Source organism: Euwallacea fornicatus, chromosome 27 (genome assembly GCF_040115645.1).
Source record: "Euwallacea fornicatus isolate EFF26 chromosome 27, ASM4011564v1, whole genome shotgun sequence".
NCBI classification, from domain to species: Eukaryota; Metazoa; Arthropoda; class Insecta; order Coleoptera; family Curculionidae; genus Euwallacea; species Euwallacea fornicatus.
Window position 1 is genome coordinate 448,335 of NC_089567.1, and position 16,649 is coordinate 464,983.

Consider the following 16,649-nt stretch of genomic DNA (forward strand, 5'->3'; position numbering starts at 1 on the left):
AAACACGCTTGAACGATATTGAATGAGATATTTCACAAATAAATATCACATTCAAACAATACATCTTATCTATCTGAAAAGATTACACGATATAGTTAAACAGACAGAAACGTACACAAAGGGTCGCAGTTGTAAGCAAACATCAATACCGAATTTATTCGATTTTTTCCTCAATTACATCTTATTTTTCTTTTGATGATTTATCCATTAGGAAACTATGATACTGTATAAGAGTGGAAATGTCATTGTGAAACAAAACTTAAAAAATAATTATTTAGTTCTTTTGTAGTCCTCCATTTCTGCGTTGTATTTCTCCTTGGAACGTTCATACCTATCTACATACACCTAAAAAAAGTATGATATTAAGAAATACAAAATAAGAGTTATTTTCACATATATAGTGATGTAATATAAATATGATTAAATATTATTACTAAAAGACAGCACAATTTGATTCATTGTATTATTATGTTACTTGTGTGAAAATTATAACATACCTGCCAGCTCTACTTTACTCATTTTAATTTTTAGTAACTCTTTAAATCGCAAATGTGTTAATTATCATAAAAAAATTACTTAGCCTTGCCTTTTTATCTGGAGTAGATAGAGAATTCCATTTAAGTGCCAATTGTCTAGTTAACTCTTGCTTAGTTGGCTCAATTTCTCCAGGTTTCAATTCTGCTGTTATCTGCTCCATAAGAATTTGCCTTTGTTCTTGACAAAATTGAAAGAAGGGATTGGAAGGTCGCTTAGGAGCATTAGGATCCCTTTCACTTTTAGGCACCTTTTTCCGTGGGGGTCTTTTTGTAGATTTTGCTTTCTCTGGTTTCGTTTTTTCAGGTTTTTCTTTGACTGCCTCTTCTAGTTTTTCTTGTTTAATTTCTTTCTTTGGTGTTAGATAGGCAATGTTTGGTTTTATATCTTCTTCTTCATCTGAGAGAACTTCAGGAGGTATAACAGACCAATCTTCACCATGAAGGTTTAATAATCTCTGCCTAGTGAAAACATTAATTCTCAAGTGTTCCATACTTGGAATATTTTAGATCAGCATTTCTTAAAGATCACTAAAGGGGTACATGAAAACTTATGAAATGTTATATGCAAATCATAATATCAAACTAAAATACTACAAAGGTCCATAAGCAACCAGGGACTTCAAAGGTTTGCTTTGCGATGGAATCCAGTGCACTGATCAAAAAGACTTTTATGAAATGCCAAATTTAGATGAGAAAATATAAAATTATGAGCTAAGCATGACTTTTTTTTATAAACCTGCCTGAAAAATTGAACTTCCTTATGCCTTCTTTTGGTAATTTTGTTAACTTCCTGTATACGAAAAACCAATATCTCGTTAGCTCGTTGCAATTTAGCACATTCCTCTAATAGAAGTTTATATTTGGTGTAATATAGGTCGTTTTGTTGGTGTTCTTCACATACAACGTCATTTTCAGATTCATCTGACATCATTTTTATATCAAATTTTTCTCAATGGAGGAAGTTTCAAGTAATAATTGAGAATAAAAATTCGAGTTTATAATTAATGATAATAAAATTATTAATCATAATAATATCATTGAGAAATCACGAGAACAAATCATCGTACCAAACTTAATCTAAAGAAAAGGAAAATTCATAAAAATCAATACTGCGAAAAACAGGACAAATATAAAGGTCGTAAATAAAAGTTCAAAAACACACGTTTCCTCCTTACAAAGAGGCAAATGGGTTGTCAAATTATTTAGGAAACCGCTGGCTGCATCTTGCGAACGTCACAACTTTTCGTGTGACACATGGGGCGCGTTCACTATCGCTCTCTGTACGACGGGCCGCGTTAAGCCCATAATTTAGGTTTATCCATCACTTAGATCGTTTATGTTAAAGGGTGAACACTTATATTTAGAATATATAATTTCATGGAAATTTGATTGAAAAATATTTCCTTGTTAGTAATTGCTAAAAATAAAATTATCTAGTATTATTTATAATGCGTAAAATGTCCAAAACAGAAAAACAGTAAACTCAACAATTCATTACCAACATGTTGCCACGTGATGCATTTTGTTAAGGGTGCTTTGGAAACAAAACAATAGCGCATCGGTTGTCAGTATTAATAACGCTTCCAAGTTTTCATCCATTTCGCTAGCGAAACATTTGAAATCTGGTGTGAAAAATTTAGGAAACGTTTGGAAAAGTTCGTTCTGAGATTTAAAAAAATCGTAGCGACCTAATGAGTGTTTGTACGAAGTTGTGCCCGGCTGGAAACCGGTAAAAATCGCATTTTTTAATTTCAATTTGGTTTGGGGAACGGTAAATGTTATCTCGTTTATGAGCGAGTCTGCGAAGATTCGCCAAGATGGAGCAGCAATGCCCACCAGTCTCAAATTGAATTTAACTATTAACAAATTTCTTACACGACCTCGGTGAAAAGAGAATATTTTGCAACGGCAAAGGCTCTCAGATGATTCAGAAACAGAAGACATGGGAGAAATATGAAAGAGGCAGAAGACAAGAAACAGGAAAGACAGTAAACACGCTACAGACTAAACAGTAAGAGAGGAAGTGTAAGGGAGAAAAAGAGACAGGGTGAGGAGAGAGAGAAAGAGAGAGGTATGAAGCTTTTTGATGAGGTTATGTTAAGGAAGTTTTCTATAATATATTTCCTTTCCTTTCGGTTAAAAAATTATAAAGTAACGAGTAAAAGCACAACGTAAAGGCAGCATTTTCGTTTTTAAAGGCTGTAGGTGTTCAAGCGACCATTTATAGTTCCATCTAATTAACCAATAATTCCAGTGCAAACCTTAATGCTGTCCCAATAGTCAGCTCAGTCCACAATTTAGATTTTTGATTTATATTTTGCTATTGAGTAGTAAATATGGAAGTCACACAGTCAAGTAAGTATTTATAACACAAAACATACAAGTTACAATTTTGAATGTGGAAGTTGCATGTTATAATGTCTAACTAGTGTTGTGGTCGAGGTTGAGCCACTTAATTCTTTTGTACTGAGTACTTCTCAGGGACATATTTTTTTTGTGGTGAATCTATCAATACCACTTATATATTTGTTGTAAAGCTCACTACTTTTAAGTTGTGAATTTTGTCCCTTTTTCCAGATTTGCTATTTCTTTTGCGGTTGTAATTTCCCTAGCTTGTCAGTAAAATAATTGGTGTACTATCTTGTCACTGAACTATTGTTCCAATTGTGGTTGCTATTGTTCTCTATGTTTGGAAAATACATTTTTAGTATTGAAGGTTGTTATTTTTATTCATCATTTGTGGAAGGTTTAATTTATTCTTTCTTACTGTCCCAACTACGTATAATATAGCCTTTCTTGATAGGCTTCATAAGTACATACTGCTTCAGATTAGTTCTGTTGTTGAACCATTACATTATATAAGGTGTTCTCAAAGTTGAGTCATTTATTTTAACAGCTGGTAGAACTGAAAAAGAGATATTGATTTACCAAAAATCGTTTATATAAAAGTTGCAAAATAAGGGAGTTAAATAATTTTAGATTAAGCTTCAACAACAAATTAGAAATTATGTTATGTTCACAGGTAAAATACATTCTGTTCTACAAAAATTCTTTAAAATTGTCACCATTTGTTCAGTAAACATAATGTTGCTCAGTGTACCCATGTGTGACTACATGTGTCAAAAATAAAGTCTTGGTTTTCACAAATATCATCACACGCATTTTCAATGCTTTGTTATAGTTACTTCTCCATTGTGTTAACTGTTTTAACTAGCTCGATAGAAAAAAATTGTAGGGCTTTAAATCCGGAGAACGTGTAGGTCAAGAAATAGGTTCATTCTGCCCTATCTATCTATTAGAAAATTCATTATTGAAATGTGGCGAAGCTCCATTATGTAGAAACTATATATTTTCTCTCACATTTAAGGGAACATTTTTTAATAAGCACAGCAGATTGTTTTGAAGAAAGTCTAAATACTTTTCATCTGTCAGTCGATTTTTAGGCTATTTTCATATAAACGCTTTTTTGGTAAATCGATTTCACTTTGAGAGTTCCACCAGCTATTAAAATTAATGACTCAACTTTAACAACACCCTAGATGTTCATATACTAACAAAACTAAAAGGGTTTTATAAGTTTTGTGGTCAGAACATTCATAATTAGTCTAAGTTTATAAAGGTTGTCATAATTTGGACTGTCTCTAGCAGGTCACTGAGAGTTGTGATTACCATACAGAGCCTCTCCAATTACAAACTATTTTAGAACTGTAAATGTCTGATATGCTTTTATATTCTAAAAGATCACTGTTTTAATAGTTTTTAATCCTAGGAAGTTGATAAATATTCATTATAATTACACATATGGGAAATTTTGGCATTTAAATTTGCTGAGAATGATTGTTTCTGCCACCCACAAAATGACTAAAAATAAGACAGAATCGTAGTACTTCGCCATTCTATCACTTAATCCTAAAAGTGAAGAAGTATTTTCATTTAATTTTCATATAAGGGATAGGTGAATGAAATTTTAATGTTTTCATTTTATTTATTTTTTTCATTACTATTAATTTTTTTGGCCTCATTGTTTTATCTTTGTTATTCCAGATTTTAACTCTGTGTTGATAGAAATTCAAACGGCAATTAATAATTGCACCTTCCTGAGCATAGATTGTGAACTGACAGGACTAAAGACTGCTGTGAACAGCGTTAATGCCTTTGACAGCCCCAAACAGTATTATGAGAAAATTATCAAAGACTGTAGGGAGTTTCTGGTAATCCAATATGGAATTACTTTATTCAGGTTATTATCTTTGTATGCCGGGCGCCCGGATAACAAGGGGGGCAGGCGGTGTCTTGGGCATCATTTACTTCCTAACCGTTTTGATTTAACTTTAACTGTTTAATTTGTTAGATTTGACAAGGATGCTGACTGCTTTAAACATAAAAGTTACAACTTCTACACGTTTAGAAGACCCATAAATAAGTTTATCCAAGATCAGAGGTTTCTTTGTCAAACATCCAGTGTCGACTTTTTGATTGGAAACGGATTCGATTTCAATAAATTGTTTAAAGATGGTATTTCGTACTTAAACAATGTCGAAGAGGAGAATTGTAGAATGACATTGGAAGAACAAAAGAGGAAAAGAATTGAGTTCTTGAATTCGAATTTTAGTGGAAACAATGATATTATTCCCATTCCTGATGAACATAAGGAGTTTGTAAATAAAATTACGTGAGTGCAACTACTTTTAAAGCACATCGAATTTTAGATACATTATAATCTATATGTTTTAGAAAAACTTTAGAAGAATTTCTTGAATCTGAGGAATCAGAAATTCAACTTCCAAAATGTAATGCATTTCTAAGGAGACTCATCTACCAAACAAATACCGAAAAATTTCATGGTAAAATTCAATTAGAAACGCGAACTGTAGAGAAGGATAGAGTTTTAGTTGCCAGTAAAGTGAAAAGCAGAGAGGAGCGGGACGAAATTGAACAAAAAAAGTTCAAGGAATTATTTGAACAAATGGAAAATTTCATTGGATTTAGTAAAGTTATCCGCATGATTATTGAGTCTGTGAGTTGGCATTTATCTAATGCCACATAAAGTGACTTTTAACTTACTTTTTTTTAGGGCAAATTGATGGTAGGACATAATTTGATGTTAGATTTTTTACATACTATTGATAAGTTTTTAACGCCCCTCCCTAATGATTACTTGGAGTTCAAAGAATGTGCCAATTCTTTATTTCCAAAGTAAGTTATTAAATAATTATTTTTGCAATTTAGGATTATTTTTGACGATTTCATGTTTGCTTTTCAGTGTTTTAGATACAAAATATATGTCGAGCAATGAACCTTTTAAAGAAATAGTTTCATCGACTGTCTTAGGACAGTTATTAGAAAGTCTTTCAGGAAAACCCTTTGATATTCCAAAATATGGTAAGTGCATTTCTAAAATTCTATTTAACACATTAATTCGTTTCAAAATATATGTTTAGAGCTGGAGGAAGGCGGCCAAGGTTACATAATAGATGATAATAAGGAGCATGAGGCAGGATATGATTCATTCATTACGGGCCTATGCTTTTTGTCAATGTGGAAGTATATAGGTAAGTCAATTTATTAGTAGACGTTTTATTTGGGAGAGATGTATCCGGTCTAAGAAAATAAAACTTATGGGATTGTTTATGTTTATGAAAGACGATGACCTTTTCCAGCAAAGTCAACAGTTTTCCAACTATTGGGATTTTTTCTAAATGGTTTTTTATCCCTCAGACATTTGCATCTTCAATGTTTGAAATATTGTTTCATTGTAGGATCACAAAAAAAATGGTCAAATAGCGATATGTTCGGCAAAGCTGGATTACGCTTACTTCAACCATACACTAACAAGTAAGTAACGCCTTGATAATATGTAAATAAGCAGATGAAGACAGGATATCTGATTAAATTAAAGATTTGTAGGTATCGGTTTTTAAAATTACTTTTGGAGACTATACTGGGAAACACAAAAAGAGTGCCAAACTAAACGATCTAATTAACTCTTTCTCCCCATGTGGGTAATTCAGAATATTTTCTACAAAGTATGTTCTGTTGCATAGTTTTTGAGATAGTGATTTTTCTGAGCCAACTTGCAAAGCATGTTGCAAGAGTTGAAGCAAAGCAGTTAATAAACAATTGAAATTTGTTAAGGTTACTTTAGGTTTTTTAGTATGGAAAAGAAAATTGTTTTTACATTTGAACATTTGGTTTATTAATTAATACTAATTACAATGGAGGTATAATTGATTCTAATTATTAAGTTTTGTGTAAAATGTTGTTTCAGAATATTTTTGATGCTCCTGACTGATGGTCAATATTTGAATCTGTCAGGACCTGATCGTAAGTATCATTTTCCTGTCTTTATAAAAGAGATCGAAAAAAAGAGGCTACTTTACTAAAAAAGTAATAAATAAAGACCTCACAGTTGGCTTCGTGATTTTTACCAAAATTGTCATTTAGGAAAATTTGTCAGTACATTGATCTAGCAACACTGGGAGTAATCTTGATTAATGTGTTAATTTTACTAGTTTGAAATTTTATTTTCAAAATTTTAAATGTAACTACTCATGTCATTCTATTAGCTACAGAAATTAATATCGCTGTTATGTTGTTAAAAACGCTTTCGTAAGTAATAAACTTGCACATGCGCAGCACCAAAATATTTTTTGCCAAAGAAAGTTTTTTGGTCAAAATAATGTGTATATCTGTCCCAGAAAAAGTATATTGGGGTTTTTAGATTTCTTATAGATTCTCACAAAACCTATTGAACATTCCGTTGAATTTTGACATTTATTCTAAGAATGAAAAAAAAATTCACGATTTAATATGTATTTTTGTATTTTAAAATTTATTTTTAGTGAATCCATCCAGAGATCATGTTTTTTATTTGACATTTCCTAAAGAATGGACAACCAATAATATAGTGCAATTGTTTAGCCCCTTTGGTAAGTTAATATAATAATAGAAAGCGGTTATGTTTTTGAAGGAAAGTTGTATATTATGTGTCAAGGTTGTAGATTACATCATTATGAGTCATAATAGGTATTTAACGACCGCAGTGTACATACGATTTTCTATTAGTGAATTTAACTAGATTTTATAATGTTATGACAAATTAATCCAAGTAAAGCATAAACTAAATCCAAAAACTAAAAAATTCTGATGTTTGACAGTTTTGTGATACATCAATTAATTATTTCTTGAGATCGTTTCATTAAATGTTGATAGTATACAATTTTTAATTAAGAAGTTACATTGTAGTATTGAAATAAGGAACTTTAGATAAAATCCCATTTATCCTTCCACTCCGGAAGAAAATTAAAGTCGTTTGTAAATTAAAAGTGATAATTTTTTTGCTGCAACCAAGGAAGCCGATTTATTTTTGAAATTGTAATAATTACTTAGGTAACGTATATGTTGCCTGGTTGACGGATAGCTCAGCTTACGTAGGCCTTTTCAAGCGGGATCAAGCTGCTGTGGCACTCAAAACTTTGTCACAAAGTGACACGTATAAGATAATGACATATGCGAAAAGACAAGCGCAATTGACTGGTCAAAGAGCAATCTTACCCAGTCCTGTTAAACGAAGGATGCCTAATGAAGGACCACCTCAAACAAAACGAAGGAAAACTGATAATTTTAATGGGTAAGAGTCTTAAAGAATTTTAATGTTTGCATATTTTAGAACGTAACCAAGATTTTATCCTATATATTTCGTTTACAATTTAAATGCATCTTGTTAACTTTGAAATCTTCATTTGCTTTTTATCTGTCTTCATTTGGTATATAATGAGAATATATGACAACAAAGTTTTATTTCTAAAGGTAACGAGATCCATTCAGTAAGTGGAAAAAAAAAGTTTGAATCGAAGTATCACATTTTTGAAGTGTATGTCATTTGCTAATCAATCTATTTTCCTGGTAAAATAAATTTTTTTACCAACCGGCAACATATTTTCTTATTATTTAGATGTACGTCAAGCTCTAAGCGTTTAATCCAACCCATTGAAGAAGAGGAACAAAGTGAGGAAGAAACTGACGATAAAGGCGGTAAAGGCGGAACAAGTCAGGTCAAAACATTTACTGAATGTGGTACGTGGGACTAGAAACTAGAAGGAAATCAGTAATTATTGTCCAGCACGCCTCCGCCCAGTTTTGCTCAACAAATAGTGAATTAATCGTCACATCTTGCTAATTTCTGTGGTGCGAATACCAAAAAACTGCGATCAAAACCGTAAAACAAAAGTAATATTTGGTTGGTAGTTATTTGCCGTCCATTTGGTTTACACGGCAAGTAGCGAAGGTTCTTCATTTTTAAAATACTCGATGCAATGGTCTTACCAGTGTGACATTCTTAATACCATATTGAAAATTTTTACTTGCTAAAAATTGATTTTCAAGAAGTGTTGTTTTTTACTGCTCAAAAGAATGAAGAACAAGAATAAATAACGTAATTTATTAAAAGGAAAGGTAAAAATTGTAAAAAACTACTCGCTCTACAAAAGCAGATTATGTTTACGTTTTTGATCAGTTTCTCAGTGAACTTTTCTTTGTTAATCATCTTCTTAGGAGATTAATAGGAAATGACCAGTCAAACTCGACAGGTTGCATCAGGCCTGTCTTAAACGGGGACGAGTTTCGACAAGTATGTTGGTTGGTAACAAATTTAGTGCATTGTACCGCTACCGTCATCCCGCCGGTGTGTGTCGGCCTTTAAGCTATATTTGAAATGATGAGTATATGCGCAGTGAATGTTTTATAGAGTATACATTGTATATTTTTATCATTCATTCATATGTATATATATCCACATTCACCTATTTGCAAGTTAGTGAAATATATTTTTATGAACGCAATTGTATTATTTGACACTTATTTTTCCTATATAATATGCGCAGCGATCCTGCATTTTACAGATTTTAAAGTTGAACACGGAATTAAAAAAAAATGTTCTAACTTTTTTATTGGAGACGAAACGGGGGAATTTTTTATATTAAGAAAAACCACTTATTTTTTTGATCATTTACTAAATAAAGGGCCATCATAAAAAAACTCGAAGTACTGCACCGTAAACATACAGTGGTTACAAAAAGCTTTCGTATACTTGACTAATAAATAGTAAATGTTTTGCTTTCTTTGAAGTAAGTTTTCGAAATTGTGTTTATTAAATTATCCGTTCCAACTATTGTCATAGTAAAATTTCAGAACAATTCCATACTCTAAATTTCACTAAGTTTATTTATAATAATGTTTTTTGAATGAATATCAAAAACACTGGTTCAAAAATTATTCGCATACTAAGATGAAATATGAATTTTTGCCATTTTTTATTAACGTGAAGTATTAAATTTCTGCATTCATAGTCTGTTGCTAGTGAGTTTTATATAGTAAATAATTTAACTCTAGTACCAACTATAAACATTCTTCGAATAGTGTCCGAATTAAGTCGTGATATGCGTAACATGATTGTTCACTTCCATAAAGAAGGAAAATCGGTACGTCAAACTGCTAAAAGTGTAACAAAAAACTCATAACACTGTTCAGTACATCATAAATAAATTTACGCATATGGGAAATATCCTATCAATTGTCCGTACAGGAAGATCAAGAATGATAAAGAATCGGCAACGCAACTTTATCCGTAAAGTAAAAGAATCCCCCCCAATTAGTGCTGCTAAAATCTTGAAAAGACTACAGGCCACAGAGTATCTACTCAAACTCTTAAAAATGTTCTAAAAGAAGCTGGATTCCATGGTAGAGTAGCCAGAAAAGAATTTTGGATTAATAAAACCAATCGCAAGAAGAGTGTTAAATAGCGAGAGAAAACCTGAGTAAGTCAATGGAATTTTGGCGTAGAGTAATCTTTTCCGATAAATCAAAATTTAATAATTTTGGATCAGACGAACGTTTGTACATGTAGAAAAAACCTGGAGAAGCTTTAAAAAATAGCATCTAGAACCCACACTGAAACATGGTGGCGGAAATAAAATGGTTTGAGGTTTTATGTCTCTAGAAGGTGCTGAAAACCTTCATTTTATTGATGGAAACTTGGACAGGTTTATTTACCGAGATAATTTAAGTGAAAATCTAGAGTAGATTATCATTAATTGAGAATTCTCGATGCTTATTGGTTCCAACAAAGCAACGACTCCAAGAATTCCTCTAGACTTATTTAAGAATGGCTATTATATAACGTCCCTCATACATTAAAAACGCCTCCATAGTCTCCAGACCTCAATCCTTTTGAGCACTTGTAGGTCATACTTAAAGAAACACATTAGAAAACATGGCATAACGAGCAAAGAAAACCTCCGAAGAGTTCTTTGATAAGAACGGTTCTTAATTTCTCAGGAAGTTACTGAAAATTTGGTTTCTTCAATGCCACGACAGTTACAGAGTGTTGTTGATTTCAAACGGTATCCCACAAAGTACTGTTAGATATATGTACATATTTTTATTTGTTAATTTATTACGCTTTTCCTTTAATAGATGTACGAATACTTTTTTGGCATCAGACTTTCATTTTCCAATACATTTTAATGGGTTGTTAGAATATTTATAATTTTTCCGTGTCACATCTTAACATTCAAGTAAGGAAATGTTGTGGTAACCTTAATAGAGTATGCAATCAAATTAACTTTATCATTGAGATTTGTTATATCAATTCTATGACTAAAACACAAGGTGTAAGAATACTTTTTGCAGCCACTGTATAGACTAGATTAATTGCTATCAAATAACGACCTAATAAATAAATTAACCGAGGCGCTTTCTTTCCTGTTCTTGTGTATTTTTATGATTTTTATAATCCTGGTAAGACCTCCAAATTCCATTCCCAATTGATGGCCTCATAGCGATCTCTCTGCAGAATTGGTAGAATCATATATTAATAGTGACATACATTCCATACCACTAATGAGTAATTTTGTAAAAACATACTAACACACAATCGACAGAAAAAATGCAATGAATAAATATGGCACTAAGTATAGGCCTTCTTAATTATAACACATTGTTAACATAAATTCTACTACTACGGTTATGGTTAACCAAATTAAAACTGATAGCACTCTTTTTGATGATATATTGAGCATTTTTGGGATTTCCAAGGGCATTGCAATTCCATGATATAGGCAAATGCCGCTAAGAAACCCCAAATTTGTCTCAACCGCTGCATTATTTTCTGCAGAATCGCATAAAAATATTTGTTTCTTGTCTTGTTGTGGTAATCTATTTCTCAGTATCAAATACCATAAGAAACCAGTAAATTATGGATTTCAGTCGCTGATTAGCCCTCAGTCTTCTTCTTTATCTTCGGGGACAACATCATTTCAAAACTTGGGACTTAACAGGCCAGTAGCATTTAAATTAGTCAACTGAACCTATAAGGCCCAAGTCAGAAAATGCATATTGCAGCTTCTTTTTGTTTCTGGGAATGCTTTTGGTTGAGGACGTCATCCTGTAAAAAAATGTTTGTAATATTTATATAATTTTTAACTTAATTAAATTAATTAATTATTTAAATATTTAATATAAATTTGTCCTTCATTACAGGTAGAACGCAATGAAGATCACCTTAAGCACCTACTCATTATGGTAGGTTTCATATTTATGTGTATCTCTAAACAAACGAGTATTATTTATTACATATCTTGTAATCACTTCCTATCCTGCTTATATCTCACTGAATATAAGAAATTCTTGAATTCGAAGTTCACCTCATAAAGCCTGAAGTTCAAGGATCTGATTAAATCTCTTTATGCACTACTAAATCAATTCGTATCAGTTTCCCTGCTTTAGATTGTGTTGCTGTTAAATGATTAATATAATGATTAACTAGAAACCGATCGAAGAAACACCCATTGGAATGCAGTACTTTGTTTTCATGTCAGCTTGGTTCAGGCACTATTCTGAACATATTTGATATATTAGGTTCTTTAACATAAACAGTTAGGCATTCTCATAAATAATGCACGTATGTTAAAAATGTCATCTTGTATAATTTAAACCTTTTTGCAGAATTTTGCAACTAGAACTTTTAAATGGAAAATATTGACGTTCATTTATTCGAATATAGTTAGGCAAGTAAGGAGGCTTACACCTCGTTTCGTAGTTAATAACGAAGTTGCCTGGTTGTGATTGGTAATTAACACATTTATGTTTATCGGAAATGTTCATTCCTTTTGATCTTGAAAAACAGTAAGGCAAAATTTCAGAATAAAAAAAAATCAAAATTTTCGAAAATTTCAAAAAGTGACGTTGAAGTCTAGAGCATTTAAGGTCAAAGAAGTCTGGAAGTAAAGCAACGTGCATTTTTCTTCAATCTTATTCAAACTCTTTTTTCCGCTTTCTTAAATAACAACCGATGAAACCCAGAAGGTGTATAACTCATTTTGAAGATGAAGCGGTCAAAATACGCGAAGAGCCGAGTGAAAAGAACAACGTGTTAAGTGTTATTATGATTTATAGCAGCAATTATTTTATAAGAATAATATTTTTTTCTGTCAAGCTATCTCGTGAAAATTTATATGACATAAAAAGTTATGCAAATTTGCTCCTTTATTTTACGGTTTAAGCTATAAAAGCATTTTATAGCGTGGATTATAGCAGAAATAACTTTCTATTAGAATATTTTGCTGCAGTCTTGGCAGATTTATATTTGATTGGAAAAGTAGATAAATTCACAGGTTGATGACTCAATTAATCATTGTGCAATTTTTATTAAAAATTATAAGAAGGTTAATCGTTGAGAACTAGATGCAAGATCCAGCAATTAAGAATTAATCGTTAGCCTAAAGAGTTGAAAGAAGAAGTATATACGGTTATCACTTTTGCAATTACCATTATTGGGATCTCTGAAAGGAGACAGTCATAATATCGGTAAAATTTGGAAGAAGCGACTAATTGTAACACTCATTATAAATCCACCTTGAAAATAAATTATTGGATAATATAAAAATTGGAACCTAAACATTGAAAGTTTAGCGTGTTTGCCTATAAAGTCAACTTACATTAGTTTTTTAATTTTCCATAGGTTTCAAAAGTTCCCCGACATGGAAACTGGACCACCCTGTAGAGATCGAGCTTACAGTTCCGTCGTTAACTTCGCTTTTCCTTATGGACACGCGGGTTTTCACGAGTTTTGGAATTAATTTTGTCAGCAAGATAATTTCCATGGAAATTAAGAAATTGACCAATGCTTCCTTCTGATTTCGTTGATTGATTCTCTTGTTGACAAAGTTACCAAGAGTTTGAAAAAACAGGTCTAAGGCCAAGAAGATGTCCATCAGTCAAAATTAGAAACTGAAAAACTGTCGGAGCTGAAGATAGATTTTTTTGATAGAAAATTTAACGTCTCGTAACTATATGGAGAACATCAGTGATCTTTGGCATCAGGTAAGTTTATCTCAATCATAACATTTTTATTGAAACAATAACAGGGGTGAAATTTGGCTTTAAGCAAATAATCATAAAAAATGTCCTGTTTAATCCCTGGTGTAATTGAAGGCTTTACATACACACCATCGGTAAGACCCAGTGACCTCAATGACACGCAAGGGTCGGTAATAATAATTGACAGAATAATCCTTTCAAATCAATCTCTTTAGAGCGTACGTTTATTGTAAAAGCGTACCCATTTCAGGTAACTGTACAGGCAGATGACATCATCCGGAAAAGTACAAAAGCAGTAAATTGCAGCCAAGTTAAAATCTGTTAACTTTGAAATTCCATAACTCTATCTGCGTCAAGATAAGTTGATTATCTCGGTTTTCTAATCTCCGTATCAGACCGAAGATATTAAGAGAGTTAGATGCTTCTAAAAGCAGTCGTGAATACGGCTTTAAAATATCATAAACTATGCAGGACATCCGTGAGGAAGAGCAGAGCAAATTGAACAGATCGTGAATCAAGGAGGATGTTACTTGGAGGGACTTGATGTATAAAATTGAACTTATTTATGGGAGATTTTATGCGAGTATTCATTACACGCCCCGAAATGCTTTTTCACGTATTTACAAGAGTTTCCGTGTGTGAGGCAGATCTCGTCACGTGCACACGGGAAAATGCTATTTTCCAAATTTCTAATAATGAAATACGTATATAGGGTGACCGTAACCATAAAAGATACGAGGTTGGTTAAATTGGGATAAAGTTGCGCAATTTTGATTCTAAGAATATGCCGTTTCGAATTTTGAAAAATTCTGATGACGCGTGACAGTAGTTAACAAAAATCTAAAATTTGGAAAAACGTTTCTATATTTTGTTTGACATATTTGGTGAAATAATTCAAAATGATTGGCACTTCGTCATTGCAACTTTTTACCTTCTACGATGTGGCGATAGCGTATCTAAAATTCGACGTTTCGATTTTCAATAGTAATCATCAGTTGCTTTTTTTTTGGTCGCGAAATGTGTACACTATTTTGGAAACATTTCTACAGAGGTGTTCAGAATGGCAACAATCAACTCAAAACTGGTTTATATTCCTTCATAAAAATCTAGTCCAGTTTTCCCATTAGATTATTATTTATGGGCAACTATGGCAGACCTCATTTATAAATCTGTACTAAACGAATATTAATAAGCTGCGAAGGAAAGTCGTTAGAACTTCAAGGAACAACAGAACAAGAAAGAAAGAACGGCAAAACCAAAATTGTTGATAGTTACCGAAAATTGAAGTGTCGGATTTTAAATATGACCTCGTTCTATTGCAGAAAGAGAAAAGTTATAATGGAAAAATGAAAACGTTTTCCCAAAATTAATTTTTTTTAGTATCTACGAAAGTCATCCAAATTCTTCAAATTTTGAAATCCCATAATTTTGAACTTCACGTTATGTAATTTTGTCGCATTTCAACCAATCTCGTATATCTTATGGTTACTGACATTTCCATGGTTAAGCTCCGAAAAGGAAGACCGTACTCCATAGAAGCTTTTCAACTTAAGATCACCAACTGTATAATACGATTGATATTTTCCGATTGTTAGAATTTGTTCCAAAAACTTTACTGCATTCTGGACTATACAGACATAAACTGCATGTTCCCTTTTTTCTTTGGCTCGCCGTCATTTAATTTAAACTGAACGAGTGCGTAAGAAATTCTAAATTCGCAATCTCCATGCTAACATCTTGCAGCATAGCTAAATCAACATAATCCACTGGAACCATTCATAACCTGAGTCTGCATTGTTTGATTTATCAGCAGTCGTTTCCCACGGGAGCTGTTACATCTTACTTGTTATGATTGAGCATACGGAACAACCATATACGTTAACTTTACGATGCGGCAGCTAAATCGCCGAATGTCGTCGCATTTCACGTTTTGTGTTTGTACCAGAATTGGCATCTGTAAGTTGCATAAATCAAGAATAGAGTTTTATCAATCTTCATGAGCTTATCTGCCTTTTTATATGAGCAATATCATTGTTATTTTTATATCTAAACTGAGTATATCATATCAATATTCGCTTGTAATACAGGATGTCGCAGAAACAATGGTACAAATGACTTTTGGTAACACAACAGCGATTTAGCTATACTCGCCTTAAACAAAAGTTGCTTCTTTTAATTCTACGGGGTACCAAAGATTTTTTCTATTCTGCAAATTGGGAATAAATCCCGGATTTTTTCATACAAAATTTCTCCTGGAGGAATTTTGGATACGATAAATTCATTTTTTAGTTGAAAATTTGTTTCCAATTTATAAAAAAGTACTTCAACCCCCTGTAGACGGAAAACTAATTTTTATAAGGAATGTTCAGCTGAAGCGCTATACTCTTTGGTGCGCCAGCACGCCATGCTGCTTTGTAACAATGTATCTGAGACACCCTGTGCATCTACTATATCTCTAATATGCAATTAAAATCCGAATATTTATTGTTAAAGTCATCAAACTGTGTCAATACGAAGTGGGACGTCCTTCAAGTTGATTCACAAATCAAAATGATTTTAAAGACCTGTGCTGCTCGATCTATCTATTGTTTCGCATGCCTTTATCTTGTAGGTAGGTATTTGATCTAACCCCAATACAATTTTTAATGAATTTTAAACAGTAATTAGTTTCTTATGAGGTCCGACCGTAAATTATTACCTTATTAAACGTAATTAATTATGTATACAGGTAGGAAG

The 16,649-nt window shown here is 32.2% G+C and overlaps 2 protein-coding genes across 4 annotated transcripts; one reads left to right on the plus strand and one right to left on the minus strand.

Annotated features, from left to right (window-relative positions):
• Positions 1-129: 129 nt before the first annotated feature.
• Positions 130-1,830, minus strand: LOC136347172 (uncharacterized). The gene is made up of 3 exons (XM_066296928.1): positions 1,273-1,830; positions 587-991; positions 130-345 (listed from the first exon to the last, which is right to left on the minus strand). Exons 1-3 carry the CDS (start codon positions 1,465-1,467, stop codon positions 271-273), a joined length of 675 nt encoding a protein of 224 aa, XP_066153025.1. The 5' UTR covers positions 1,468-1,830; the 3' UTR covers positions 130-270.
• Positions 1,831-2,097: 267 nt separating this feature from the next.
• On the plus strand, positions 2,098-9,376 carry LOC136347162 (poly(A)-specific ribonuclease PARN-like). 3 transcript variants are annotated; one of them, XM_066296907.1, is made up of 13 exons: positions 2,098-2,607; positions 2,791-2,891; positions 4,581-4,776; positions 4,888-5,208; positions 5,271-5,553; positions 5,611-5,732; positions 5,800-5,918; positions 5,978-6,088; positions 6,296-6,371; positions 6,805-6,860; positions 7,379-7,465; positions 7,926-8,166; positions 8,491-9,376. In XM_066296907.1, exons 2-13 carry the CDS (start codon positions 2,873-2,875, stop codon positions 8,624-8,626), a joined length of 1,767 nt encoding a protein of 588 aa, XP_066153004.1. In that variant the 5' UTR covers positions 2,098-2,607; positions 2,791-2,872; the 3' UTR covers positions 8,627-9,376. The 3 variants fall into 3 exon arrangements, with proteins under 3 accessions (XP_066153004.1, XP_066153002.1, XP_066153001.1); XM_066296905.1 differs by having other exon boundaries at positions 2,607-2,737; XM_066296904.1 differs by lacking the exon at positions 2,098-2,607 and having other exon boundaries at positions 2,614-2,891.
• The last annotated feature ends 7,273 nt before the right edge of the window (positions 9,377-16,649 follow it).

Bases quoted from the DNA above. Each gene is read 5' to 3' on its own strand.
- LOC136347162 (XM_066296907.1), top strand. The intron at 4,777-4,887 runs GTTATTATCTTT...TTAATTTGTTAG, and splicing joins TATGGAATTACTTTATTCAG to ATTTGACAAGGATGCTGACT. The intron at 5,733-5,799 runs GTAAGTTATTAA...TTTGCTTTTCAG, and splicing joins GCCAATTCTTTATTTCCAAA to TGTTTTAGATACAAAATATA.
- LOC136347172 (XM_066296928.1), bottom strand. From the start codon at position 1,467: ATGATGTCAGATGAATCTGAAAATGACGTTGTATGTGAAGAACACCAA. The intron at 992-1,272 runs GTTTATAAAAAA...TTCACTAGGCAG, and splicing joins AAGTTCAATTTTTCAGGCAG to AGATTATTAAACCTTCATGG. The intron at 346-586 runs GCAAGGCTAAGT...TACTTTTTTTAG, and splicing joins TATCTACTCCAGATAAAAAG to GTGTATGTAGATAGGTATGA.